The sequence below is a fragment of the Anguilla rostrata genome, unplaced genomic scaffold (assembly GCF_018555375.3).
Source record: "Anguilla rostrata isolate EN2019 unplaced genomic scaffold, ASM1855537v3 scaf1191, whole genome shotgun sequence".
Classification (NCBI taxonomy): Eukaryota; Metazoa; Chordata; class Actinopteri; order Anguilliformes; family Anguillidae; genus Anguilla; species Anguilla rostrata.
Window position 1 is genome coordinate 58706 of NW_026986516.1, and position 27952 is coordinate 86657.

At 40.4% G+C, this 27952-nt stretch overlaps 2 protein-coding genes across 2 annotated transcripts; both read left to right on the plus strand.

Moving 5' to 3' along the window:
• Nucleotides 1-8061: 8061 nt before the first annotated feature.
• Nucleotides 8062-14492, plus strand: LOC135247284 (zinc-binding protein A33-like). Its single transcript, XM_064320584.1, has 6 exons — nucleotides 8062-9406; nucleotides 10086-10181; nucleotides 10347-10577; nucleotides 11297-11319; nucleotides 11664-11782; nucleotides 12355-14492. Exons 1-6 carry the CDS (start codon nucleotides 8921-8923, stop codon nucleotides 12906-12908), a joined length of 1509 nt encoding a protein of 502 aa, XP_064176654.1. The 5' UTR covers nucleotides 8062-8920; the 3' UTR covers nucleotides 12909-14492.
• Nucleotides 14493-23310: 8818 nt separating this feature from the next.
• On the plus strand, nucleotides 23311-27323 carry LOC135247282 (E3 ubiquitin-protein ligase TRIM35-like; the record flags this gene model as incomplete). The annotated part of the gene is made up of 5 exons (XM_064320579.1): nucleotides 23311-24650; nucleotides 25554-25649; nucleotides 25815-26045; nucleotides 26838-26860; nucleotides 27205-27323. Coding segments are annotated over exons 1-5 (877 nt in total), but the record flags the coding sequence as incomplete, so codon positions are not given.
• Nucleotides 27324-27952: the final 629 nt, after the last annotated feature.

Sequence of the window (27952 nt, forward strand, 5' to 3'; positions counted from 1 at the left end):
TAAAAAAAAAAAAAAAAAACTTATTTTCGGTGCTTACAGTTTTTCTCGATTGCTAACACACTAAAACTGGTTCTTTTAGCAAAAACTCCTGAATTATTACTTCAGTTCTCAGAGGACCAACACATCTCTCAAAACTATAAACACTTTTCACTTGTTTTAACACATGCTGCAAACTTTTTCTGCAAATCTCTACAAACAAATGCTCTCATGAATCACTGGTTACACACTGTGCTCATGCAACAAACACTAGTAGTCAAAACAGTTAACTCAAGTCATCACAACCTAAACTCAGGTAACACACCTTTCTCTAGGTGCAAACACTTGGCAGCAAAATTGTTTACACACCGGTCACAATCTCTGGATCAGTAAATAGGGCCACAGTTTGTGTGCTTTTTAACAATGGATCCTCAAAATGGACAAGCTATCCAAAGATCAGGAAGACAAAGGAGACAAAGAGGCAGGAGACAATTTGTCCCAGACATTACATTACATTATAGGCATTTAGCAGACGCTCTTATCCAGAGCGACTTACACAACTTTTTACATAGCACTTTACATTGTATCCATTTATACAGCTGGATATATACTGAAGCAACGCAGGTTAAGTACCTTGCTCAAGGGTACAACGGCAGTGTCCTTACCCGGGATTCGAACCTGCGACCTTTCGGTTACGAGCGCAGTTACGAGCGCAGTTCCTTACCCACTGTGCCACACTCCGTCCTTCAGACGAAATACGTGCCACCTTGACCATGTGCTGGTGCATGGTATGATGATGAGGGAAGCTGGACAGAGAGTTCAGCCAAACTTGAATTGTTTCACAGTGGCATCCATTGTCCAAACTTTCAGACAAGAAACCAGGTACTATAATTTACTGTAATGTTACATATTGTATCTGCTGTACTACTGTGAGAGGATATGCTGTCTATGTAATGTTGAAGTGTATTTACAGACTGTGGCAAACACGCCTGCCACAGGCCACCGAAGTGGCTTTCCTTGGGGCCCTCCAGCACAGAGACACAGGGAGAAGATGTTCCAACAGTCCAGATTTATTTTACGAGGGTTTGGCAAAATGGTAACGCTAAATGAGCAGATGTAAAAACCTTGTCATGACAGAGAGCTCCCTGGTGTGGGTGGGGATGGCAGATTTAACCTGTGCGCAGTGATTACCTCACTACGCACAGGTGCAGCCACTCCTGTTCCTGGGTCCAATTAGCCTGGCCAATTATCTAATTCTTAACCAATTATCCAATTGGCCAGGTCTAATTAGCTTGACCCAGGGCAGGTGTGGCTGCTTAAACCAGCCATCCCCACACCACACAGACTATATGTTCTTTAGATTTTATTGCTGTTTTTGTTTATAGTGCTGCATATACTGAGTTCCTTTTCTGAATGCTACTCTCCTTTGAAAATACTACATTTTTTTGTTCCTTCAACTGTGTTGTGGTTACTGTACAGTACTTTTCACTCAGCATCACTTTTCAATACTACAGATAAAATATTTGGAAATTTGCACACTCCCTCATTTGTTAGTAGTGTAACATTGCAAAGATCAAAATCTGAAAACCATAAAATAAGTATAATAACCAGGAGAAAATAACTCCTTAAACACTGCTATAAAAGGTTTTTGCAGTAGTGCTTTGAATGTATCTCACTGGTGTGTTATGGGTAATCTACATTGTCTGTGTTTTCGATGGCTTGTGTGCCATTTGAAGGCAAAGTCTAATTTTGATGGAAGAGCATATGTTTTTGAGAAGATAATTTGAGTTTGGCATGGATGTTTGAGGTTTGTGCTGATTGATGTGTAGTTTTGGGATTGTGTTAATAGTTCTGAGAAAAAGGGGAATTGTTTCATTAAATGTGTCTTAGCAATCAAAAAAAACTGTAAGCAGCATTTTGCCTCTCCGCTGCATTTGTTCACAGAATTTCATCGACGTCGCATCTGATGTCTTTGTTGGCAAGACAGCGCTGGTAAATTCTTTTAGAGTGCCTTATCCACCCCTGACACTGCTGGGCTATAATGTCATCGCATGCCTCATCCATGGCCTGAAGGAGCGTTGCCTGCTTATATGGACGCCTGTCGTATACCTTCCACCTCCAGGCCAAGAAAAACTCCTCGATGGGGTTCAGAAAGGGGGAGTAAGGTAGAAGAAATTTTGATCGGAACTCTGGATGGGCTGTAAACCAGTCTTGCACAGCCAATGCACGATGGAAGTTTACATTGTCCCAGACAATGATGAACACCATCTGAGCATTCGGCTGTATGAGATGGTTGTACAGCCCATCCAGAAAATGTATGAGGCGCACGGAGTTGTATGCCCCCAGCAGAGGGTCACGACCCTGTCCTTCGTTACCAACCTCAGCCTCACCGACCTGCTCCATGTTGTCAGAAACTGCCATTCAGGTTTCTAAGCAGCCTTTTATGTAGTGGTGAAGAGATTATCAATTATGTTGCAATGCTACTCACCTGGGCAAGGTTGTTGGAAGTACTGAGACATGACTACAAACACCTGTTGAATTGATTTAGTGATCTGCATTTGTAGTAATAAGAATTTGAACATTGTTGTAATATTAGGTGGCTGTATTCTGAGAATGGAGCATATGATTTAGAGTTTGGCACTTGGTATTAACAGTTTTGCACTTTGTATGTCAGCATAAGATGTAGTGTCCCAAGGTAAGAATTCTGCAAGTCAGTTTAGCACTTTGCGTTAACAGTTTTGCACTTTGTATGTCAGCATAAGATGTAGTGTCTTAAGGTAAGAATTCTGCAAGTCAGTTTGGCACTTTGCATTATGAGTTTTGTACATTGAAATTCCGCTGTGCAAAGCAATCGTAAAAAACTGTAAAACGTCTTAACCCTGCAGTCATAAAATCATAAGTCATAGTCAAAGTCAAAAGACACACCTATTATAGAAAAATAATTAGCTATTATGGTGTGTGTTTTGTAGTGAAAAATAAGTGAAAACTGATTAAATACAGTCTCTGGGCTGTAAAAAAGGAAAAGAGATATTCACTGATTTATTGTTGAGCAACAGGGTATTTCTACACAAGAAACATTGATTTAGGGTTTAAAATTCAATGAAGAGACTTTTTTCCAGGGGGTCTGATGGAGGTGGGTCATTTTTGACCGGCATGGGATGAATTTTGACCCTGTTGACATGCAGTGCATGGGTAATATGAAGACAACATATGGGTAAATGAGTGATGTGCATGTCTAATTATGAATTAAAATGACATTATATTGTCATTGTACTGCCACTGTTCAATTCCAAAATTATTTCCATCAACTACTCATGAGTTTAAAAAAAACAATATTCTTCTGCAGGCTATAATAACAGTTATTTATCGCATCACCATGGACAATGGCTTGCATCATTACAGGAAGCTATTGTTTCAGGACATCACTCATATGCACTGTACATTATATTCATTCAGCAGATGCTCTTATCTACAGTGACTTATAATAAAAGAGAATATAAGCACATCCATTAGAGTTATGTGAGTAACTGTGTTCCTGTAATCTTGCTCCTGTGATCTGTTGTTCTGTAGGTTTTCATTTCAACCCTATTTTACCACACCTGATTCTACTAATCAGCAGCTCAATGAGATCTCTAGTTGTTCAATGAGGTGTACTGTGTTAGGGCTGGAGTGAAAACCTACAGGACGATAGATCTCCAGGAACAGGGTTGGGCAGCCCTGCTATAATTGTGCCTAGAAATGTCCCCAAACCTTACAGCTTAAAGTTTAAAGCTTAGGTTTATGTTCCAGCTTAAAGCAGGAACATAAACCTAATTAGAGCTCTGTATTATGCCCTGAACGCTGCTCAACTGGTAGGGAATGAAAAAGAGAGTCAACCATTTGACAGCATTTACTGGGTGCCTGTGTAAATCCTCACTCCCCAAATACATCGGCGTGCACTTGCAGTTGACCATACTAAATAGAGAAGAAGTATTCCCAATCAAGAATGAAAATAATCTGCTTAGTGACTTGAAAGAATTGAGGAAAATGTGGGTAGCATTGCTTTGGAATACATGTTATTAAATTTTGGTGAGGCAAGATAGCCTATATTGTTTGTAGTACTGTAACTTGGCGTCATTTTGATATCAATACTTTTAATGGCAAGCCTGGGTTTCGGCAGTCTGAATGAATGAGTTATTGACAGTGTATGTCTTGTATGTGTGAGTAACTTGGCATTTTTGTACGTTGAAAACGTGTTTTTTATGAGATAACATAAACAAGCTGTACTCCAAAGCAATGCTACCCAATGTTTCCTGAATTGTTTCAAGTCACTTACATTTTGTGTCTGCATCAGATGTTTTTTATTGGTTTATGTACCTAAAATGACCAATGGGGAGACATATTCTTTGTGAGCTAGGAGCATCTGAGGCAAAATTCCCCAAGGTTGAGGCTTTATTGTGTGGACGTGTTAAGTTGTTTGTGAATTATGTCTGTTGAAATGGGGTCAGAAGGTACCAAAATGATTGCTTTTATGGGCTGAGCGCCTGTGGTCATTGTGGTTATTTCTGTAAGGAACCCTGAAAAGCGTCAAACTCTCGGTGCTGTATAGGAATGAGGCACGCTACCCCACCAAGGCGTAACCTGGCAGGATGGCATACCTGCCATCCCAGTACATGCATGAATCTTATCACAATTATGCTGTTATTGTGTTTTTTCCCCAGAGCTACAAGAACATTAAAGAAAGGTATGTTGACCCTCACCTTATTTCATCTTGTCTGTTTAAGTCCCTTCAAACACCAAAGCTTGAGTGACTCCTGCTTGTCATTGCAGAGCCCAGTGCACACTGCAGGATCCAGAGCTGCTCTCAGGGGCACTGATAGATGTGGCCAAACACCTGGGCAACCTGAAGTTCAGAGTCTGGGAGAAGATACAGGAGATGGCACAGTACAGTGAGTATCAGGGGCAGATCTGAGTATTTAATGAACACATGAATCTAAAGAAACAAGCTGTATTTTGAAAAGATTAAAGATTAACAGTGCAGAGTCAACCAGTCTCAGTTCCCTCCAAGTTTAGGAAGATTCTGTGGCCCACACTGCACTGCTCTGAAATCAGAATTCAGGCAAACACAGAATTAGCATTGCTTAAAACCTAATTACTAATATGGTTTTTTTTAGCTGTGTGAATTGTGTGCATTGAATTTTGAAATGTATTAGTTGATTTATTCTTTTTTTATGCAAATAGGTTTCATATTTAAAGTATGAATCACTTTAACTACAGTATATATAAATCCATAATTATCATATAGGCCTACATTTCCGTGTATATTTGGACTAATCTGAATGAAGTATTTGAAATGTGCCTCTTCTCACAGCCTTTTAAATATTTTTCTTTTTCATATTTCAGCTCCTGTGGTGCTGGACCCCAATACTGCATGTACCACTCTCTCTCTCTCTGATGATCTGACCACTGTGAGACACACAAGTACAGAGCAGAAATGTCCTGACAACCCAGAGAGGCTTAACTCCTGTGTGAATGTGCTGGGATCTGAGGGGTTTACCTCAGGGACACACAGCTGGGAGGTGAAGGTTGGGAATAAACTTGAGTGGACTATAGGAGTGGTGAAAGAGTCCATCACTAGGAAGGGAAGTATAACATGCAGCCCAAAGAGAGGATTCTGGGTCTTAATGCTGAGGAATGGTGATAAGTACTGTGCATCTGGACCTTCTGATCTCACACGGAGGAAAAAGCCCCAGAGCATCAGAGTGCAGCTGGACTATGATGGGGGGGAGGTGTCCTTCTTCAACCCCAGTGACATGTCAGTCATTTACTGTTGTAAAGACACATTTACTGAGAGAGTGTTTCCGTACTTCTCTCCCCGTTTAAACAAAGACGGTAGGAATGAAGAAGCCCTCCATATATGCCAAGTGAAAGTTTCAGTAACAGTGAACATGTTTTTTTTTTAATGAACAAAGTAGAGATGTTGCACTAAGGGATTTAGGTTATTTCTAATCTGCCTCAGCATGTCAGGTTATTGACTTGATCTGGGGCAGAACTGCTGCACATGTGAATTGACCAAAGGGAGCTGGTTTATGGCCTACCAGAACCAAACGGGAGGCAGACACACAGAGGTAACAATGTATAAAGGATAGTAATTCCATCTGCAGGAGCATCCCACTTGTGAATCCCAGTAGCGTTAATTGAATTATTGAATAGGTGGTATTATTCAATAAGTGGACCTCCGTATTGGGTCATTGGTGGCACCTGTGTGGTAGGCAGTGTCGAGCTGATGAAAGTGCCTCGTACGAGTTGGTGACAGAGCAGGGGGAGAATCAACTGCTGCGGGACGCCAACATCCCACGCCGGAATGCCGAATGGTGAACTTTGGTTGTTTTTGTGTTGCCCTGGTAAGCTAAATACATGATACGCTCTGATCAGATTGATGCATGTTATCCCTCCCAGTCAACGGGATTATCAATGTCCTGTACACCCCAAATTTATTGGGTAATGTTTGTCCAGTGTCGGTGGGGGTTGAGTGGTGTCCAGCAGTGAAACCCTCCGGTGGTAAAATTTGTGTAATCGTTGTATTGACGTGGGGGGGAAGAGAAGGAGAAATTCCCCCTGAATATTGCTTGTGGGCGTGATCGTCTGCGCTTATATTTCTGTAAGGATTGTGCATCTTGGGGGGAGTCGGATTTAAACCACTCAGCAATGGCATATGGTAGGCTGGTCCTGATTCTCCTCCCACAGCATTTTATAAACTTGTTGTTTAATGGTTATATGATAAAAAATAATATTGTATTTTGTTAAACCCACTGTCTGTTTTGGCCTACATCCAGTTCTTCAACCATATTCTGAAAGAACCACCTAAACTAGAAAGGTGAAACGCCGCTGTAGTTAGAAAACATAATATTTTGACCCGTCTCTACAGTAACCAAATCGTCATTTGTAAATTAATCGGCCACAGTATGCATGAATGTTGATTTAGGATGGACCAGCTGGAGATGTGGAAGTACAAAGGGGGGTGTTTTAATAGCCTGTTAGAAGAGAGCAGGCATGCATACAAAGGTAACAATAACCGTTTGGTTACCTTGTCGGTACATTTTGCTCTGGTAGAGGGGTATAACAGCACTCTGTTGTAATTGACCAGCCTTGCTTTGACCAGTATGTTTCCTGCAGTAATGGAGACTATTTTAGCTTCTTAATATAATATTTTATTGATCTAAACTTTGGAACTATATGTTTTACATTAAATCAATTACAGTTAAATAAACAGCTTTTATACCTGATTGATGTCATTTCTATCTAGCTGGGTTTATAAGGCAGTGTACAAGCTTGAAACGTGTGAGTATCACACCCGTAACTTGGCATCATTTGGATATCAATACTTTTAATGGCAGGCCTGGATGTTGGCAACGTTGAAAACGTGTTTTTTATGAGATATTGTTTTACACGGTTGACAGACCAGTAAACCCCCCTGCATCAATCGCCCCCGAGCCCACCCCTACTGCAAAATGTAATTAATTTGCTGTCTTTACAAGTGAGATTATAAATATTAACAAATCATCAGTGCCTCCATCCAAAAATAATATAAGTACCTGAAAGGGCCAGTATGTCATGTGGATTGGCTTCATCCTTCTGATGAAGACTACGACAGCAGAACACATTACACCAGTCCTTAGGTCACTACATTGGTGAACCACAGAATAGATTTTAAAATCCTTCTGCTTGTCTGTAAAGCAAAAGTGTTTTTAAGATAAGAACCATTCAGGCCTCTCTGGTCATCTGGGACTGGTCTGCTTATTGTCCCCAAGCTGAAAAAAAAAAAATGAAACTGAGGAAGCTGGTTTTAGTCGTCATGCCCCACGCTGCTGGAATAAACTCCCAGATGGCCTGAGACCTGCCCCAAATTTCACCTCCTTTAGAAGCTCAAAACAGTCCCACTCTCCATCGTCTTGCACTAAATTATTCTTATTTATCTATTGCTTTTTATAATATTGGGGTTTTAAATAGTCTGTATTAATTTAACTATAATTATTGCAAACATATTTTGAAAATGTAGAATTATCTAATTTAATTCCTTTTCATTTTAATGTCACCTTAAGGCTTTTACATTTCTATAAGTACAGGGTGCATACGCTGTGCGGAGGGACAGTCCGCAGTCGTTTGCCCTTTCATACTCCAGTCGTACCACCGCATACCCAAGCCCTACATTTCCCACAGACTTTGCGCGTCGTTTTCCTTTTCTGCCGGGAGTTGGACTGTAAACAACATGGCCCCGTCCTTGCCCAGCGTTGTGCTTATTTTTCTCCATGAATTGTTGTTCTTCTGAAAATCTTCGTAATCCCGTTGGTATGAATCGTATAGGTGCCTGTACCTTCTCACCCCTTCAGCCAGTCTCTCTTCAAATGTCGACTCCATGTCTGTATTGTGTATTCTGCATCACCGCGTGTTTCCGGTGCCGCATGAAATGCATGTCGATGTGAAACAGTTTCATACCGAGCCATGATTTGTGTGACACCGGTACGCGTACGCTAGGTACTCGCAGTCACAAAAATTGAGCTTCGCGCGGACATGCCCAGGCGGACGTACGCTGAGGTCCGCTATTTCGTCATTTTGACCGCGCGGACCCCAGCGGAGTTCGGTCCGTGTATGCTACGTCTAGACCATGAATTGGCCTTTAGCCTCTACATGCTTTTATTGGGAATGTGCTGTCTATTTGTCCAGTAAGGGCTCTTAGAGGAGTGCAGATTATGCATTCTTGTTTCAATGTCTTGAAACAAGCTAAATAAATGTTCCTGAATGAATGTGCTGTATAAATTAAATTTGCCTGGGCATTTTTATTTAATCCAGGGGGACACTTCTGGCTGTAAATCCCCCAGAGCAGCCAGTTCAGGCACATTATCATCTCTGTATACAAGAGGACTGAAGACAACAAGCCTGATCAGCCAGTTTGTTCCAGTTTTGAATGACATGGGGTGTGTTCTGTTGTAGTTTCAGCAAAAGTGAAAGTGAAACTATCAGACTGAGAGACGGCGTCTGTAAAATGGAGGCTAAACCTTTGATTCCTGAGGATGAGCTCTGTTGCTCTGTATGTTGTGATATTTTTAAAGAGCCTGTTGTCCTGAAATGCAGCCACAGCTTCTGCAGAGAGTGTCTGAAGCAGTACTGGGAAGAGAAGGGCTCTCGAGAGTGTCCCATCTGCAGGAGAAAGGCCTCTGTGGATGATCCTCTGGTAAACCTGGCCTTAAGAAGCATTGTGGAGTCCTACTTAAAGCAGAAGACTGAGAGAGAAACTACCGACAAGAGTGATGCTCGCTGCAGTCTTCATGGGGAGAAACTTCTATTATTCTGTGAACATGACAAAGAGCCTCTCTGTCTCGTCTGTCAGACTTCAAAAAAACACAGAAACCACCCGGTCTGTCCAGTGGAAGAGGCTGTTCTGGAGCTGAAGGTATTCAATTTTCAATATAATGTATTTCATATTTTCAAGACACAATCAAATATGAGTAAAATATCTCTGTGTGAAACATTCAGTTCTGACCGACGGCTGTGAGGTCTTGTAAATACAGTCAGTCTGGCCTCCACTTCCACTCGCAAAGGCAGCAACAGGAACAAACCTGCTGATCAGGCAAAAGCAGGAAGAGGCAGCACTGCATCTGAAAGTGTGCTTACAGCCGTTAAAACTGTGAAATACTCCGTTATTTGCTTGGGGAGAGAACTGAGCAACAACCAGGAAGTAAAGAAATCCGCAATGACTGGTGGAGACAAGAGCTATACATATGCGCAAAAGATTCTTGTACCAACAAGTCAAATCAATTTTATAAGTGCTTAAACATTTCTTACAGTCTACTATAAAATATGAAATTACAACCCAGCAAAAGTTATTTTTTAATCCTATATCCTGTACAATTTGACTGGTTTATTTTTTTTGAAAATGCATCACAGAACATTTTATGCTGTGTTATAAGTATGTTTCTCTAATCTTTACTTAATTTGTAGCAGGGCTATTTTCCTGACTACTTTTCCAATGTTCTTAATAAGCTGTACTGATTTTCACTTGTATTGCAGCAGGGAGATTACTGTGCCATTTGTGTCTTTCTGTAAGTAATTACTGATTCATTTAACTTCAGGAGGAACTCAAGCCTGCACTTAATCTTATTAAAGAAAAACTGAAGAGGTTTACTGAGGTTGAACAAGAATGTAAGGAATCAGCTGAACACATCAAGGTAAGGAAAGCAATTACGAATACTGTTTAGGTACACAAAAATACAAAATAATTATTTTTGGTTTATGTTCATTTTGACAGGCATAACGAACACACTGGCTGCCACACTTACATAACAAAACATAGTTACACTATTCAAGTTTAAAATAGTGTGTTTGAATTGCAGAGTCAGGCCCAGCACACAGAGAGGCAGATAAAGGCAGAGTTTGAGAAGCTCCACCAGTTCCTGCGAGAGGAAGAGGAGGCCAGACTAGCTGCTCTGAGGGAGGAAGATGAGCAGAAGAGTCAGATCATGAAGGAGAAGATAGAAAACATCACAGGACAAATCTCCACTCTTACAGACAAAATCACAGCTATAGAGAAGGCCATGGACACTGAAGACACCTCCTTGTTACAGGTAGGAGCTTGATTTATTGTAATTCAGTATGCTGGTTTGTGGTTTTTCCACAATATTTGGCTGTGCTCCCTTATTCTGCACCAATACAGCAGTAGCCTACTGTCACATTTTTTTTTATATTATTGAATTTTGTGAAAAATTGGTGTCACCAGAAAGTCAATAGAAAACATCACCGCTGCAGAGTAGGACATGTCCCAGAAGGCCTCATTTTCCGCACATTATTGTCTTTCACCATTGTGTCCTCTATAATAGCAATGACACTGTACACTACATGCAGGCAACTGCTGCAAAGTTCAAGACGGATGAAACTGCCTGTTCACTCTCTAGATTTGCAGTCAGTTGATTCAGAGCTGAGAAATCTTCCAGCCACATGGTAGCCAAATTAATGATCAACAAAACCTGCCCAGCATATTTATACACAACAGTGAGAATGCTGGGATGTTCATTGCTTAATTATCTCAGGAGTCACACCTGTGTGGAAGCTCCTGCTTTCAATATTCTTTGCATCCTTCATTTATTCAAGCGTTTCCTTTATTTTGACAGTTACCTGTACATTACAGTACCTTCATTCGTATTTGCTTACTGTTAAAATTATATCACTTTTATTGGCATGGCTCTTGTTTTTCACTTATTATAACCTGTCTCTCATGATGTTCTCTACTGAGTATGTTTATACATGTATACATCTTATCACAATTGTGCTGTTATGTGTTTTTCAGAGCTACAAGAACATCAAGGAAAGGTATGTAGACTGACCTATTTTCTAGTGTTTGTTTAAGTCTCTTTAAACCCTAAATCTGGGGCGACATAACTCAGGAGGTTAGAGCGGTTGTCTGGCAGTCGGAGGGTTGCCAGTTTGATCCCCTGCTCTGGGTGTGTCGACATGTCCCTGAGCAAGACACCTAACCCCCAATTGCTCCCAACAAGCTGATTGGTACCTTTCATGGCAGCCTTTCACCGTTGGCGTGTGAGTGTGTGTGAATGGGTGAATGAGAGGCATCAATTGTAAAGCGCTTTGGATAAAAGCGATATAAATGCAGTCCATTTACCATTTAAATTTTGAGTGACTCCTGCTTGTCATTGCAGAGCCCAGTGCACACTGCAGGATCCAGAGCTGCTCTCAGGGGCACTGATAGATGTGGCCAAACACCTGGGCAACCTGAAGTTCAGAGTCTGGGAGAAGATGCTGGGGGTGGTGCAGTACAGTGAGTATCTGGGGCAAAAGTTGAAATCACATTATTTGTGAACATCTAATGAAGACATCAAACTCAAAAAACCGAGCTGTATGATGTGAAAGATAAACAGTACAGAATCATCCAGTCTCAGTTCCCGTCAAGTTTAGGAAAATTCTGGGGCTGCACTGCACTGAACTCAATTTAGTATCAGAAAACAAGCAAGCACAGAATTAGTGCACTATTTAAAACTTAAAGCTTAAGTTGGTAAGTTTGGAGAAAAGAAAAAAAAAAAACCATTCAGCCCCCTCCCACCCCTCCCCTATGCACTCTCTTCAAGCCCCTCCCTATAAGGCCTAATTCATATTAGGAACTATTAGCTGTGTGAATCATGTGCATTGATTTTGCTATGATATGTGTTAATTAATTAATTTTCATGATGCAAACAGGTTTCGTATTTAAAGCATAAATCACTATGACTACCGTGTACTTGAAATCAAAACAATGATATACAGTTTCCCATGTATGTGACATAATCTGAATAGAGTGTTTGAAATGTGCATGTTCTCACAGCCTTTTAAATATCTTTCTTCTTGATATTTCAGCTCCTGTGGTGCTGGACCCCAACACTGCAACCCCCTGGCTCTCTCTCTCTGATGATCTGACCACTGTGAGTGACACAGATACAGACCAGAAATATCCTGACAACCCAGAGAGGTTTAGCATGTGTTTGAATGTGCTGGGATCTGAGGGGTTTACCTCAGGGAAACACAGCTGGGAGGTGAAGGTTGGGAATAAACCTGAGTGGGATATAGGAGTGATGAAAGAGTCCATCTGTAGGAAGGGACGTCTAACATACACCCCAAAGAGAGGATTCTGGGTCTTAATGCTGAGGAATGGTGATGCTTATAGTGCATCTGGAGTTGCTGCCCTCACACTGAAGAGGAAGCCCCAGAGCATCAGAGTGCAGCTGGACTATGACAGGGGGGAGGTGTCCTTCTTCGACTCCAGTGACACGTCACTCATTTACACTTTTAGAGACACATTTACTGAGAGAGTGTTTCCGTACTTCTCTCCCTGTTTGAAAAAAGATAAGAATGAAGAACCGCTGCAAATATGCCCAGTGAAAATCTCCATAAAAGTAATGTCAAACCAGTGAACCAGTATTTGCTTTAAAAAAAGAACAAAGTAGAGTACTCTGGGGTAGACTTGCCGGAGATATGGATTGATGAAGGTGAGGTGGTTGATGGCCTACCAGAAACAAATGGGAGGCAGACATACACTCACATAAAAGTGATCATTTGGTTAATGTAATCAGCCTCAGTATGCATGAATACGGATTTGGGACAGACCAGAGGAAGTGCAAAGGGGGGTGTTTTAATAGTCACTCAGAAGAGACATGCATACAGATTTAGCAGTTACTGCTTGATTTCCTGCAACTTCATTGCTAGATTTTGTCCTGGAAAAGGGGTACAAAGCTGGTGCTTGAACAACACTGTATTGTGACTTACCTGCATTGCTTTTACCTCATATCTTTCATGCTGTACAGGAGACAATTTTTGTTTATTAATATTAATTTGTATTGATCTAAACTTTTGAACTAATAATTTTACTTTGCAAAGGATCAAATTCCATCATACCTAAAGAATACTATAGAAGAAATCAATTATTATTATTATTATTATTATTATTATTGTTATTATTATTCATTATTATTATTATTATTACGACTGTTGACATGCCATGCATGGGTAATATGAAGACAACATATGGGTAAATGAGTGATGTGCATGTCTAATTATGAATTAAAATGACATTATATTGTCATTGTACTGTCATTGTTCAATTCCAAAATTATTTCCATCAACTACTCATGAGTTAAAAAAACAATGTTCTTCTGCAGGCTATAATATCAGTTATTTATCGCATCACCATGGACAATGGCTTGCATCATTACAGGAAGCCTATTGCTTCAGGACAGCACTCATATGCACTTTACATTATATTCATTCAGCAGATGCTCTTATCTACAGTGACTTACAATAAAAGAGAACATAAGCACATCCATTAGAGTTATGTGAGTAACTGTGTTCCTGTAATCTTGTTCCTGTGATCTGTTGTTCTGTAGGTTTTCATTTCAACTCTATTTTACCATACCTGATTCTACTAATCAGCAGCTCAATGAGATCTCTGGTTGTTCAATGAGGTGTACTGTGTTAGGGCTGGAGTGAAAACCTACAGAACGATAGATCTCCAGGAAGAGGGTTGGGCAGCCCTGCTATAATTGTGCCTAAAAATGTCCCCAAACCTTACAGCTTAAAGTTTAAAGCTTAGGGTTATGTTCCAGCTTAAAGCAGGAACATAAACCTAATTAGAGCTCTATATTATGCCCTGAACGGTGTTCAACTGGTAGGGAATGAAAAAGAGAGTCAACCATTTGACAGCATTTACTGGGTTCCTGTGTAAATCCTCACTCCCCAAATACATGGGTTTGCACTTGCAAACTTGACCATACTAAATAGAGAAGAAGTATTCCAAACAAGAATGACAATAATCTGCTAAGGGCTTCAGAATATTAAACACATGGGGCTGCTGTCTCCCAGAACCACAGTCATTGACCATAGTCACAGAGACTTGCTACATTTTGTAGAGCCTTATTAGAAAGCCAGTATCACCAATAATCATATTGCATGATTGAAAGGCACACTGTAGAATAATACATACAATATATATATATATATATATATATATATATATACAGGAGGACTCAATAATGAAAAAAAAAACTAATAAAAAATACATATGAAAACCTTTTCCTTAATTAAATATATTTAACAATCCATCAGGCTATTGTTTTTATTTACAGTTAAAACTTGTTTTGATTATCATTTTGAGCTTCCAGCCTCACAGTGTGATAAGCTTTTGTGCATGCATGTGCTTGGGTGTGTGCATGAGAGAGTAAGAATGTGTGCGGACATGTGCATTAATGCATGTGCATGTGATACTGACCTGGTTCTCAGATATTTGCATGAAGCGGGTGGTGAGGCACGCAATGTCAGGATCTGCCCTAATGTGTCTGCAAGCTGCTTTCACTCTGTGTGTTTCTTTTCAAATTAAAACATTTTTCATTCTTTAAATTCCTTCCAGGCTATAAATACCGTTGGCATTATCGTTCTCCACATGAGCCAAGCGCTGCTTTTCACCTGAAAGCTTCAAACCACCAAGTCCATCCGTCCGGCTCCTCTCTGTATGCAGAGACAGCTATTTGACTATTGTTTTATTGCTTTCTGTGTAAAAAGGTAGTAGAACTTTAAATGCGTGGGCATAACCTGGTTTTATGGGTTTCGTATTTAGGCAGTGGCAACTTAAAGCTGCTTGTAAAATGATTGAGCAGACAGGCAGCAGCTGGGGAAGCAGGTCACGCCACCGTTTCACTAAGAGCGTCTGGAGTCGATGAACACGGCAACCTGGAGAAAAGCTCTGAAAGATTTATGATTTTATTTATTTATTTATTTTTTTGCAGGGTTGCTCGCTGGGTGGAAGCATATGTCTATCGTTTCAGCTTCAGATGCAGTGGAGAGAAGGAGCTTGTTCTGTAGTAAGAGCCACTGCACAGCTGTTGTGTGAGTCGGAGAGTGGCAGAGAATTACCTGCCTGTGATTCCAAGCACACCCACAAGAGGCAGTAGAGAGCAGAAAAGCGATTTAACATCCGGAGTCCTGAAGAGCAATCACCCAAGTTAAACCACCCACTGGTTTAAGAAGGCAGTAAGGTGTCACTGGTAAAGCCTCATGTCATCACATCACTGCTATTGAAGAAGCGAATGGAACACGGAAGGGGAAGCGGATCCACAGGAAGTGTGGTCATCAAGCATTTGGCACGGAAGTAATATCGCAGTGTTTTAGCACCTCCGCTGAGAACTGGATCAGAAAAAATGAAATAGAGTTCAGCTCTTTGCACAAGACTATCTCAACAGGCTGGAGGAGAGAGGTAGTTGGAGACTCTGAGCCATTTAGATGAAGAGAATGGGGGATCAATAGAAGAAGAAAATAAAACCAAACCACGCCCAGCACTGCATGTCAGGCAAGCGCTGTGATCTGAGCATGCTTACATACTACAAAGCATGCACAGAAGTATGGTATTTTGGAGCTGATGTGTGATAGGACTGCTATATCACTGAAGTAAGCAGCAGCGACACAGCACAGAAACTCCATAGATGTTTTTTTGCGAACTAGGGTGGAAAGGAAATAGCTTCATGTGCTGAGAAGCTTACCACAGTTATATATATCTCATAAAAAACACGTTTTCAACGTACAAAAATGCCAAGTTACTCACACATACAAGACATACATCGTCAATAACTCATTCATTCAGACTGCCAAAATCCAGGCCTGCCATTAAAAGTGTTGATATCAAAATGACGCCAAGTTATGGTACTACAAACAATATAGGCTATCTTGCCTCACCAAAATTTAATAACATGTATTCCAAAGCAATGCTACCCAATATTTCCTCAATTCTTTCAAGTCACTTGGCCCTGTGTTTTGTAATCTTACCATATTACAACATCATGCAAACTTTGTGTCAGATCAAAGAGTCAAATATTTGCCTCATGGAACACATTGAAATTCATGTAGGAAACTGCTGGTCAGTCACTACAGGAAGCATATTTCTCCAGAAAACATATGTTTATACTTGTTTCTGAACTGAATTTGAGTAAATGTACAAGTGATTGTATATTTTCTACATACAATAAATGCATGTACAATACATATTGTACATACATACATACATTATCCCCATGGGTACATTTCCCTTGCAGTATGTTACATTCACATTTACGAACAGACACTTATACCAAGAAACATACAATCATTCACGCAACAGAAAGGCTGGGCACCAAAATGCATACATACCAATACAAATTGGACATATAGATGCCTATTCAATCAATCTTGACTGAGAAAACCATCCACACATGTGTTTGGCCTGTCCATGTACTGCACGCTTATATACACACAGGACGGAGTGTAGCACAGTGGGTAAGGAACTGGGCTTGTAACCGAAAGGTCGCAGGTTCGATTCCCAGGTAGGACACTGCCGTTGTACCCTTGAGCAAGGTATTTAACCGAAATTGCTTCAGTATATCCAGCTGTATAAATGGATACAATGTAAAATGCTATGTAGTTGTGTAAGTCGCTCTGGATAAGAGCGTCTGCTAAATGCCTATAATGTAATATGAAATTTCGGTGAGGCAAGATAGCCTATATTGTTTGTAGTACCGTAACATGGCGTCATTTTGATATCAATACTTTTAATGGCAGGCCTGGATTTTGGCAGTCTGAATGAATGAATTATTGACGATGTATGTCTTGTATGTGTGAGTAACTTGGCATTTTTGTACGTTGAAAACGTGTTTTTTATGAGACAACATAAACAAGCTGTACTCCAAAGCAATGCTACCTAATGTTTCCTGAATTGTTTCAAGTCACTTACATTTTGTGTCCATATCCGATGTTTTTTATTGGTTGATGTACCTAAAATGACCAATGGGGAGACATATTCTTTGTGAGCTAGGAGCATCTGAGGCAAAATTCCCCAAGGTTGAGACTTTATTGTGTGGACGTGTTAAGTTGTTTGCGAATTATGTCTGTTGAAATGGGGTCAGAAGGTACCAAAATGATTGCTTTTATGGGCTGAGCGCCTGTGGTCATTGTGGTTATTTCTGTAAGGAACCCTGAAAAGCGTCAAACTCTCGGTGCTGTATAGGAATGAGGCACGCTACCCCACCAAGGTGTAACCTGGCAGGATGGCATACCTGCCATCCCAGTACATGCATAAATCTTATCACAATTATGCTGTTATTGTGTTTTTTTCCCCAGAGCTACAAGAACATTAAAGAAAGGTATGTTGACCCTCACCTTATTTCATCTTGTCTGTTTAAGTCCCTTCAAACACCAAAGCTTGAGTGACTCCTGCTTGTCATTGTAGAGTGCAGTGCACACTGCAGGATCCAGAGCTGCTCTCAGGGGCTCTGATAGATGTGGCCAAACACCTGGGCAACCTGAAGTTCAGAGTCTGGGAGAAGATGCTGGAGATGGTGCAGTACAGTGAGTATCTGGGGCAGACGGTGAAATAATGTTTTTTGTGAGTATTTAATGAACACATGAATCTAAAGAAACAAGCTGTATTTTGAAAAGATTGAAGATCAACAGTGCAGAGTCAACCAGTCTCAGTTCCCTCCAAGTTTAGGAAGATTCTGTGGCCCACACTGCACTGCTTTGAAATCAGAATTCAGGCAAGCACAGAATTAGCATTGCTTAAAACCTAATTACTAATATGGTTTTTTATCTGTGTGAATTGTGTGCATTGGATTTTGAAATGCGTTAGTTGATTTATTCATTTTTATAATGCAAATAGGTTTCATATTTAAAGTATGAATCACTTTAACTACAGTATATATGACTTTATAAGTATCATATAGGCCTACAATTCCCTGTGTATTTGGCCTAATCTGAATAAAGTATTTAAAATGTGCCTCTTCTCACAGCCGTTTAAATATCTTTCTTCTTGATATTTCAGCTCCTGTGGTGCTGGACCCCAACACTGCACGTACCACTCTCTCTCTCTCTCTGATGATCTGACCACTGTGAGACACACAGGTACAGGGCAGAAATATCCTGACAACCCAGAGAGGTTTAAACCCTGTGTGCATGTGCTGGGATCTGAGGGGTTTACCTCAGGGACACACAGCTGGGAGGTGAAGGTTGGGAATAAACTTGAGTGGGATATAGGAGTGGTGAAAGAGTCCATCACTAGGAAGGGAAGTATAACATGCAGCCCAAAGAGAGGATTCTGGGTCTTAATGCTGAGGAATGGTGATAAGTACTGTGCATCTGGAGCTTCTGATCTCACACGGAGGAAAAAGCCTCAGAGCATCAGAGTGCAGCTGGACTATGATGGGGGGGAGGTGCCCTTCTTCAACCCCAGTGACATGTCACTCATTTACTGTTGTAAAGACACATTTACTGAGAGAGTGTTTCCGTACTTCTCTCCCGGTTTAAACAAAGACGGTAGGAATGAAGAACCCCTCCATATATGCCAAGTGAAAGTTTCCGTAACAGTGACGCTGGCCCAGTGAACATGTTTTTTTTTGTTTTAATGAACAAAGTAGAGACGTTGCACAAAAGGATTTAGGTTATTTCAAATCTGCCTCAGCACATCAGGTTATTGACATGATCTGGGGCAGAACTGCTGCACATGTGAATTGACCAAAGGGAGCTGGTTTATGGCCTACCAGAACCAAACGGGAGGCAGACACACAGAGGTAACAATGTATAAAGGATAGTAATTCCATCTGCAGGAGCATCCCGCTCGTGAATCCCAGTAGCGTTAATTGAATTATTGAATAGGTGGTATTATTCAATAAGTGGACCTCCGTATTGGGTCATTGGTGGCACCTGTGTATAGGCAGTGCGAGCTGATGAAAGTGCCTCATACGAGTAGGTGACAGAGCGGGGGGAGAATCAACTGCTGCGGGACGCCAACATCCCACGCCGGAATGCCGAATGGTGAACTTTGGTTGTTTTTGTGTTGCCCTGGTAAGCAAAATACATGATACGCTCTGATCAGATTGATGCATGTTATCCCTCCCAGTTAACGGGATTATCAATGTCCTGTACACCCCAAATTGATTGGGTGATGTTTGTCCAGTGTCGGTGGGGGGTGAGTGGTGTCCAGCAGTGAAACCCACCAGTGGTAAAATTTGTGTAATCGTTGTATTGACGTGGGGGGAAGAGAAGGAGAAATTCCCCCTGAATATTGCTTGTGGGCGTGATCGTCTGCGCTTATATTTCTGTAAGGATTGTGCATCTTGGGGGGAGTCGGATTTAAACCACTCAGCAATGGCATATGGTAGGCTGGTCCTGATTCTCCTCCCACAGCATTTTATGAACTTGTTGTTTAATGGTTATATGATAAAAAATAATATTGTATTTTGTTAAACCCACTGTCTGTTTTGGCCTACACCCAGTTCTTAAACCCTATTCTGAAAGAACCACCTAAACTAGAAAGGAAGTATTTAGCCTGAAGATTGTGAGCTCCAACTAGCTGAAACGCCGCTGCAATTGCGGACATAATATTTTGATCCGTCTCTACAGTAACAAAATCGTCATTTGTAAATTAATCGGCCACAGTATGCATGAATGTTGATTTAGGATGGACCAGCTGGAGACGTGGAAGTACAAAGGGGGGTGTTTTAATAGCCTATTAGAAGAGAGCAGGAATGCATCCAGAGGTAACAATAACCGTTTGGTTACCTTGTCGATACATTTTGCTCTGGGAGAGGGGTATAAAGCTGGTGCTTGAACGGCACTCTCTTGTAACCGACCCGCCTTGCTTTGACCAGTATGTTTCCTGCAGTAACAGAGACTATTTTAGCTTCTTAATATAATATTTTATTGATCTAAACATTGGAACTATATGTTTTACATTAAATCAATTACAGTTAAATAAACAGCTTTTATATGATGATGATGCTGATTGATGTCATTTCTATCTAGCTGGGTTTATAAGGCAGTGTACAAGCTTGAAATGTGTGACTATCATGAACTTTTGTTCGTTTGATTCCATCAGTCTCCCGTGCTCTTCAAATTTTACTTTGCAGATGCAGTGACGAATAAATTCACCCTGTCAGCTCCATGCTGTAGGATTTACACCTGAGCCTTCAGTATCCCCACCTGCAAACCAGCCATTGGTCTCAAACTATATTATTTTTTTCCTTGATTGATAATTATTGCATGAGAATTATTACAAGAATCAAGCATAATGAAATTATGTAATATAGTAATCACAAAGCTTTCTCTGATTGTATCTCTCATAGCATCACTATGTGTCTCAGCCCAGGAGTTGTTCTTTACCACCATCGCTCTAGGTTTTTTCTTGTGGGGGTTTTGTCCAGGGCTTACAGTAAAAGCTATTTTGAAAAATGTTGATTTGATAGCATTCTCTTTCATCATATCATGTTAGAGAATTTAAATGAGAAAGATGGATTCTAGTGTGTAAATATATATATATATATATATATATATATATAATATATATTGTGTGTGTGTGTGGTGGTATGTATAGATTTGAATATTTATATACCTTATCTTTAAAATTATACTTTAATATTTCCTAAATTATGGCATGATATCAAATATGTATTTTTCTGTTTAAGAGACATTTATTCTGCCTTTAATTAATGTCTGCCTACAGTACTTTGAATTCATGCTGTTTAAAAAAAAAAGTGTATTCCAGATTTCGCCACTAGAGGGCAAAGAGACATTTTGAATTTCCTCCTTGTGAGGTGGGTAGGCATGCTACCCAGCTCTCGCATTTTTCAGACCAGCAAAAACGAAAAAACGGCCTCGAACAAACTTGTTCATCTCATTATGTCCCTGTTCATTCCGGTTAGTAAGTACACGTATGTTCAAGATAATTACAGTGTGATTTAAACTTTGTGGTTTTCCTGTATTAAGACCAGACGGCCGTATTCTGCTTATTTATTTATGTAAAGTAGAGAAACTTTTCCCACTCGTGTGAAGGTGGCTATTTTACTCCCGGTCACAAACACATACGGGCTATCGGTTTAGTTTACCATCTTTGTACATTTTTTAATGGATCCTATGTAATGTTATTTGCTTTTCTGAAGTTCCTGTCATAACATTATTATGTTTATTAAGGGAAGCTGACAGTGTATTTTCCTAGCTTTAAGCTCATTAGCTTCATGTCAATTCACGCTAATTGCAGCCTACTCCTCTCTTCTCATTATAACAATGATAGGGAGGTCAAACTTGTTTTGGCCATCTTTCAGAAAATATATTTTGACAGCTTATTTTTCATGAATGTCATATATGCTACTGTATAATCAAATCTCATAAAAAACACGTTTTCAACGTACAAAAATGCCAAGTTACTCACACATACAAGACATACACCGTCTATAACTCATTCATTCAGACTGCCAAAATCCAGGCCTGCCATTAAAAGTATTGATATCCAAATGACGCCAAGTTACGGTACTACAAACAATATAGGCTATCTTGCCTCACCGAAATTAAATAAGATGTATTCCAAAGCAGTGCTACCCAATATTTCCTGAAGTCATTTGGCCCTGTGTGTATAAGCATGCAGTACATGGACAGGCCAAACATATGTGTGGATGGCTTTCTCAAAGTCAAGATTGATTGAATAGGCATCTATATGTCCAATTTGTATTGGTATGTATGTATTTCGCTGGCCAGCCTTTCTGTTGCGTGAATTATGTTTCTTGGTATAAATGTCTGTTCGTAAATGTGAATGTAACATGCTGCGAGGGAAATGTCCCCATGGGGATAAAGAAGTTCTCTATGTAGCCTATGTATGTACAATATGTATAGGCTATTACATGCAGAATGTATTGTACGTAGCAAATATACAATCACTTGTACATTTACTGAAATTCAGTTCAGAATCAAGTGTAACCATATGTTTTCTGGATAAATATGTTTTCTGTAGTTACTGACCAGCAGTTTTCTACATGAATTTCAATGTGTTCCATGAGGCAATTTGAAATATTCAACACTTTGATCTGACACAAAGTGTGCATGGAATGTGAAATGGGAAGATTACAAAACACAGGGCCAAGTGACTTGAAAGAATTGAGGAAATATTGGGTAGCATTGCTTTGGAATACATCTTATTTAATTTCGGTGAGGCAAGATAGCCTATAGCCTATTGTTTGTAGCACTGTAACTTGGCATCATTTGGATATCAATACTTTTAATGGTAGGCTTGGATTTTGGCAGTCTGAATGAATGAGTTATAGACCGTGTATGTCTTGTATGTGTGAGTAACTTGGCATTTTTGAAAACGTGTTTTTTATGAGATATTGTTTTACATGGTTGACAGACCAGTAAACCCCTCTGCATCAATCGCCCCCGAGCCCACCCCTACTGCAAAATGTAATTAATTTGCTGCCTTTACAAGTGAGATTATAAATATTAACAAGTCATCAGTGCCTCCATCCAAAAATAATATGGGTACCTGAAAGGGCCAGTATGTCATGTGGATTGGCTTCATCCTTCTGATGAAGACTACGACAGCAGAACACATTACACCAGTCCTTAGGTCACTACATTGGTGAACCACAGAATAGATTTTAAAATCCTTCTGCTTGTCTGTAAAGCAAAAGTGTTTTTAAGCTATGAACCATTCAGGCCTCTCTGGTCATCTGGGACTGGTCTGCTTATTGTCCCCAAGCTGAAAAAAAGAAAGAAATTGAGGAAGCTGGTTTTAGACATCATGGCCCACTCCGCTGGAATAAACTCTCAGATGGCCTGAGACCTGCCCCAAATTTCACCTCCTTTAGAAGCATCGTCTTGCACTAAATTATTCTTATTTATCTATTGCTTTTTATAATATTGGGGTTTTAAATAATCTGTATTAATTTAACTATAATTATTGCAAACATATTTTGAAAATGTAGAATTATCTAATTTAATTCCTTTTCATTTTAATGTCTCCTTAAGGCTTTTACATTTCTATAAATACAGGGCGCGTTCGCTGTGCGGACGGACAGTCCGCAGTCGTTTGCCCTTTCATACTCCAGTCGTACCACCGCATACCCAAGCCCTACATTTCCCACAGTCTTTGCGCGTCGTTTTCCTTTTCTGCCGGGAGTTGGACTGTAAACAACATGGCCCCGTCCTTGCCCAGCGTTGTGCTTATTTCTCTCCATGAATTGTTGTTCTTCTGAAAATCTTCGTAATCCCGTTGGTATGAATCGTATAGGTACCTCTACCTTCTCACCTCTTCAGCCAGTCTCTCTTCAAATGTCGACTCCATGTCTGATTTGTGTATTCCGCATCACCACATGTTTCCGGTGCCGCATGAAATGCATGTCAATGTGAAACAGTTTCATACCGAGCCATGATTTGTGTGACACCGGTACGCGTACGCTAGGTACTCGCGGTCACAAAAATTGAGCTTCGCGCGGACATGCCCAGGCGGACGTACGCTGAGGTCCGCTATTTCGTCATTTTGACCGCGCGGACCCCAGCGGAGTTCGGCCCGTGTATGCTACGTCTAGACCATGAATTGGCCTTTAGCCTCTACATGCTTTTATTGGGAATGTGCTGTCTGTTTGTCCAGTAAGGGCTCTTAGAGGAGTGCAGATTATGCATTCTTGTTTCAATGTCTTGAAACAAGCTAAATAAATGTTCCTGAATGAATGTGCTGTATAAATTAAATTTGCCTGGGCATTTTTATTTAATCCAGGGGGACACTACTGGCTGTAAATCCCCCAGAGCAGCCAGTTCAGGCACATTATCATCTCTGTATTCAAGAGGACTCTAGACAACAAGCCTGATCAGCCAGTTTGTTCCAGTTTTGAACGACATGAGGTGTGTTCTGTTGTAGTTTCAGCAAAAGTGAAAGTGAAACTATCAGACTGAGAGACGGCGTCTGTAAAATGGAGGCTAAAGCTTTGATTCCTGAGGACGAGCTCTGCTGTTCTGTATGTTGTGAAATTTTTAAAGAGCCTGTTCTCCTGAAATGCAGCCACAGCTTCTGTGGAGTGTGTGTGAAGCAGTACTGGGAAGAGAAGAGCTCTCGGGAGTGTCCCATCTGCAGGAGAAAGGCCTCTGTGGATGGTCCTCCATTAAACCTGGCTTTAAGAAGCATTGTGGAGTTCTTCTTAAAGCAGAAGACTGAGAGAGAAACTACAGACAATAGTGATGCTCGCTGCAGTCTTCATGGGGAGAAACTTCTATTATTCTGCGAACATGACAAAGAGCCTCTCTGTGTCGTCTGTCAGACATCAAAAAAACACAGAAACCACCCGGTCTGTCCAGTGGAAGAGGCTGTACTGGAGCTGAAGGTATTCCATTTTGAATATAATGCATTTAATATTTTCAAGACACAATCATTACATTACATTACATTCAAATATGTGTAAAATATCTCTGTGAAAAACATTCAATTCTGATGGACGGCGGTGGTGTGAGGTCTTGTAAATACAGTCAGTCTGACCTCCACTTCCACTCACAAAGGCAGCAACAGGAACAAACCTGCGGATCAGGCAAAAGCAGGAAGAGGCATCTGAAAGTGTGTTTTCAACCATCAAAACATCTCGTATTTTAGACGTGCAGTACAATACTTTATGAGTAAAATGCAAGCATGTGGGAATCCTGACTGGCAGTTGTGCTTGGGGGCCTTTTACAGAGAATATGACTCCGAACATGAACAATGAAATACACAGAGTGATTGTAGAATTATGTAGCAATGACGTGTCAAATCTTATGTACTGACAGCGCAAATCCAGATACCACACATGATCTTTAATATAAAGTTCAAGTCATACTGTTTGGTTGGGGAGAAGACTGAGTAACAAGTAGGACGTACAGAAATCCATAATGACTGGTGGAGACAAGCTATAGATGTGCACAAGAAAATCTTGTATCAATAAGTCAAATCAATTTAATACACATTTCTTAGACTGCCAAAAAATGTATTAAATTACAACCTAGCAAAATTTTTGTAATCCCTTTATTCTGCAAGATCTGACTTGTTTAATTGTATTGAAAATGCAATGTTATGCTGTGCTACAATATAATGATGTTTCACAGATATTTACTTAATTTGTAGGAGGGCTATTTTCCTGATTACTTTTCCAGTGTACTTAATAAGCTGTACTGACCCTCACTTGTATTGTAGCAGGGGTATTACTGTTCCATTTGTGTCTTTCTGTAAGTGATAGCCTAACTGATTCATTTAACTCCAGGACGAACTCAAGCCTGCACTTAATCTAATTAAAGAAAAACTGAAGAGGTTTACTGAGGTTGAACAAGAATGTAAGAACACAGCTGAACACATCAAGGTAAGGAAAGAAATTACGAATACTTTTAGGTACACAAAAATAAAAAAATAATTGTTTTTGGTTTATGTTCTTTTTGACAGGCATAACAAACACACTGGCTGCCACACTTAAATAATGAAACATAGTTACACTATTTAGGTCTAAAATAGTGTGTTTGAATTGCAGAGTCAGGCCCAGCACACAGAGAGGCAGATAAAGGCAGAGTTTGAGAAGCTCCACCAGTTCCTGCGAGAGGAAGAGGAGGTCAGACTAGCTGCTCTGAGGGAGGAAGAGGAGCAGAAGAGTCGGATCATGAAGGAGAAGATAGAAAACATCACAGGACACATCTCCAATCTTACAGACAAAATCACTGCTATAGAGAAGGCCATGGACACTGAAGACACCTCCTTTTTACAGGTAGGAGCTTGATTAACTGTAATTCAGTATGCTGGTTTGTTTTTAACAATATTTGGCCGTGTTCCCTTATTCTGCAGCAATGCAGCAGTAGCCTACTGTGACAGTATCAAACTCAGGGTGCAGGTGTTCATAGAGATGTATAAGCTCATTTTAAAATGTCATCACATATTTTTTATTTTTTTTTATTTTTGAATTTTGTGAAAAATTGATGTCACCAAAAGGCAATAGAAAACATAGCCACTGCAGAATAGGACATGTCCTGTATAATTTACAGAAGGCCTCATTTTCCCCACATAATTGTCTTTCACCATTGTGTCCTCTGTAATAGCAATGACACTGTACACTGCATGCAGGTAAATGCTACAAAGTTCAAGACGGATGAAACTGCCTGTTCACTCTCTAGATTTGCAGTCAGTTGATACAGAGTTGATGAGCAATCTTCCAGCCACATGGTAGTCAAATAAATGATCAACAAAACCTGCCCAGCATTTTTATACACAACCGTGAGCATGCTGGGATGTTCATTGCTTAATTATCTCAGGAGTCACACCTGTGTGGAAACTCCTGCTTTCAATATTCTTTGCATCCTTCATTTATTAAAGAGTTTCCTTTATTTTGACAGTTACCTGTACATTACAGTACCTTCATTCATTTGCTTACTGTTAAAATTACATCACTTTTTTTGCATGGCTCTTGTTTTTCACTTATAACATGTCTCTCATAATAGTCTCTACTGAGTATGTTTATACATGTATGCATCTTATTACAATTGTCCTGTTATGTGTTTTTCAGAGCTACAAGAACATCAAGGAAAGGTATGTAGACTCTGACCTATTTTCTAGTGTCTGTTTAAGTCTCTTCAAACCCTAAATCTGGGGCGACATAGCTCAGGAGGTAAGAGCGGTTGTCTGGCAGTCGGAGGGTTGCCAGTTTGATCCCCCGCCCTAAGTGTGTTGACATGTCCCTGAGCAAGACACCTAACCCCTAATTGCTCCCAACGAGCTGATTGATACCTTTCATGGCAGCCTTTCACCATTGGCGTGTGTGTGTGAATGGGTGAATGAGAGGCATCAATTGTAAAGCGCTTTGGATAAAAGCGCTATATAAATGCAGTCCATTTACCATTTAAATCTTGAGTGACTCCTGCTTGTCATTACAGAGCCCAGTGCACACTGCAGGATCCAGAGCTGCTCTCAGGGGCATTGATAGATGTAGCCAAACACCTGGGCAACCTGAAGTTCAGAGTCTGGGAGAAGATGCTGGAGATGGGGCAGTACAGTGAGTATCTGGGGCAAAAGTTGAAATCATTAAATGTTCAAATAATGTGAAGACATCAATCTCAACAACCGAGCTGTATGGTGTGAACGATAAACAGTACAGAATCCTCCAGTCTCAGTTCCCATCAAGTTTAGGAAGATTCTGGGGCTGCACTGCACTGCTCTCAATTTAATAACAGAAAACAAGCAAGCACAGAATTAGTAGACCATTTAAAACCTAATTAAAACTGCAGTTTGTAAGTTTGGAGAAAATGACTAGTGTTACAACCGGCTCGAAGGGCCGCAACAAACAAGTCCAATGTACCAAAAAACAACCCAGAAACTAATCTAAAAACACAAACCCAGACATTTATTAGAATAACCAACACAACACAGGAAAACCCACAAAGTTCAAACAGAACAATATTCACAAAAACTATAAACCCAAAACCACAAATCAAACCACACACAAAAGAAACCCGAAAGAAAAGAACTCAACACAAACCACCAAACACAAACCACACCAAAGAAACCCTAAAGAAGATCTCAAAGAAAGAACTCCCTGCCTCATACTGCAGGGCTTATGTTGGCCACCGGCAGGTGGAGGCAATCAAGCAATTAAGCAATCAGGCAACTACCTCCTCCTGCACC

Bases quoted from the DNA above. Each gene is read 5' to 3' on its own strand.
- LOC135247284 (XM_064320584.1), top strand. From the start codon at position 8,921: ATGACATGGGGTGTGTTCTGTTGTAGTTTCAGCAAAAGTGAAAGTGAA. The intron at 11,320-11,663 runs GTATGTAGACTG...TTGTCATTGCAG, and splicing joins TACAAGAACATCAAGGAAAG to AGCCCAGTGCACACTGCAGG. The intron at 11,783-12,354 runs GTGAGTATCTGG...TTGATATTTCAG, and splicing joins GCTGGGGGTGGTGCAGTACA to CTCCTGTGGTGCTGGACCCC.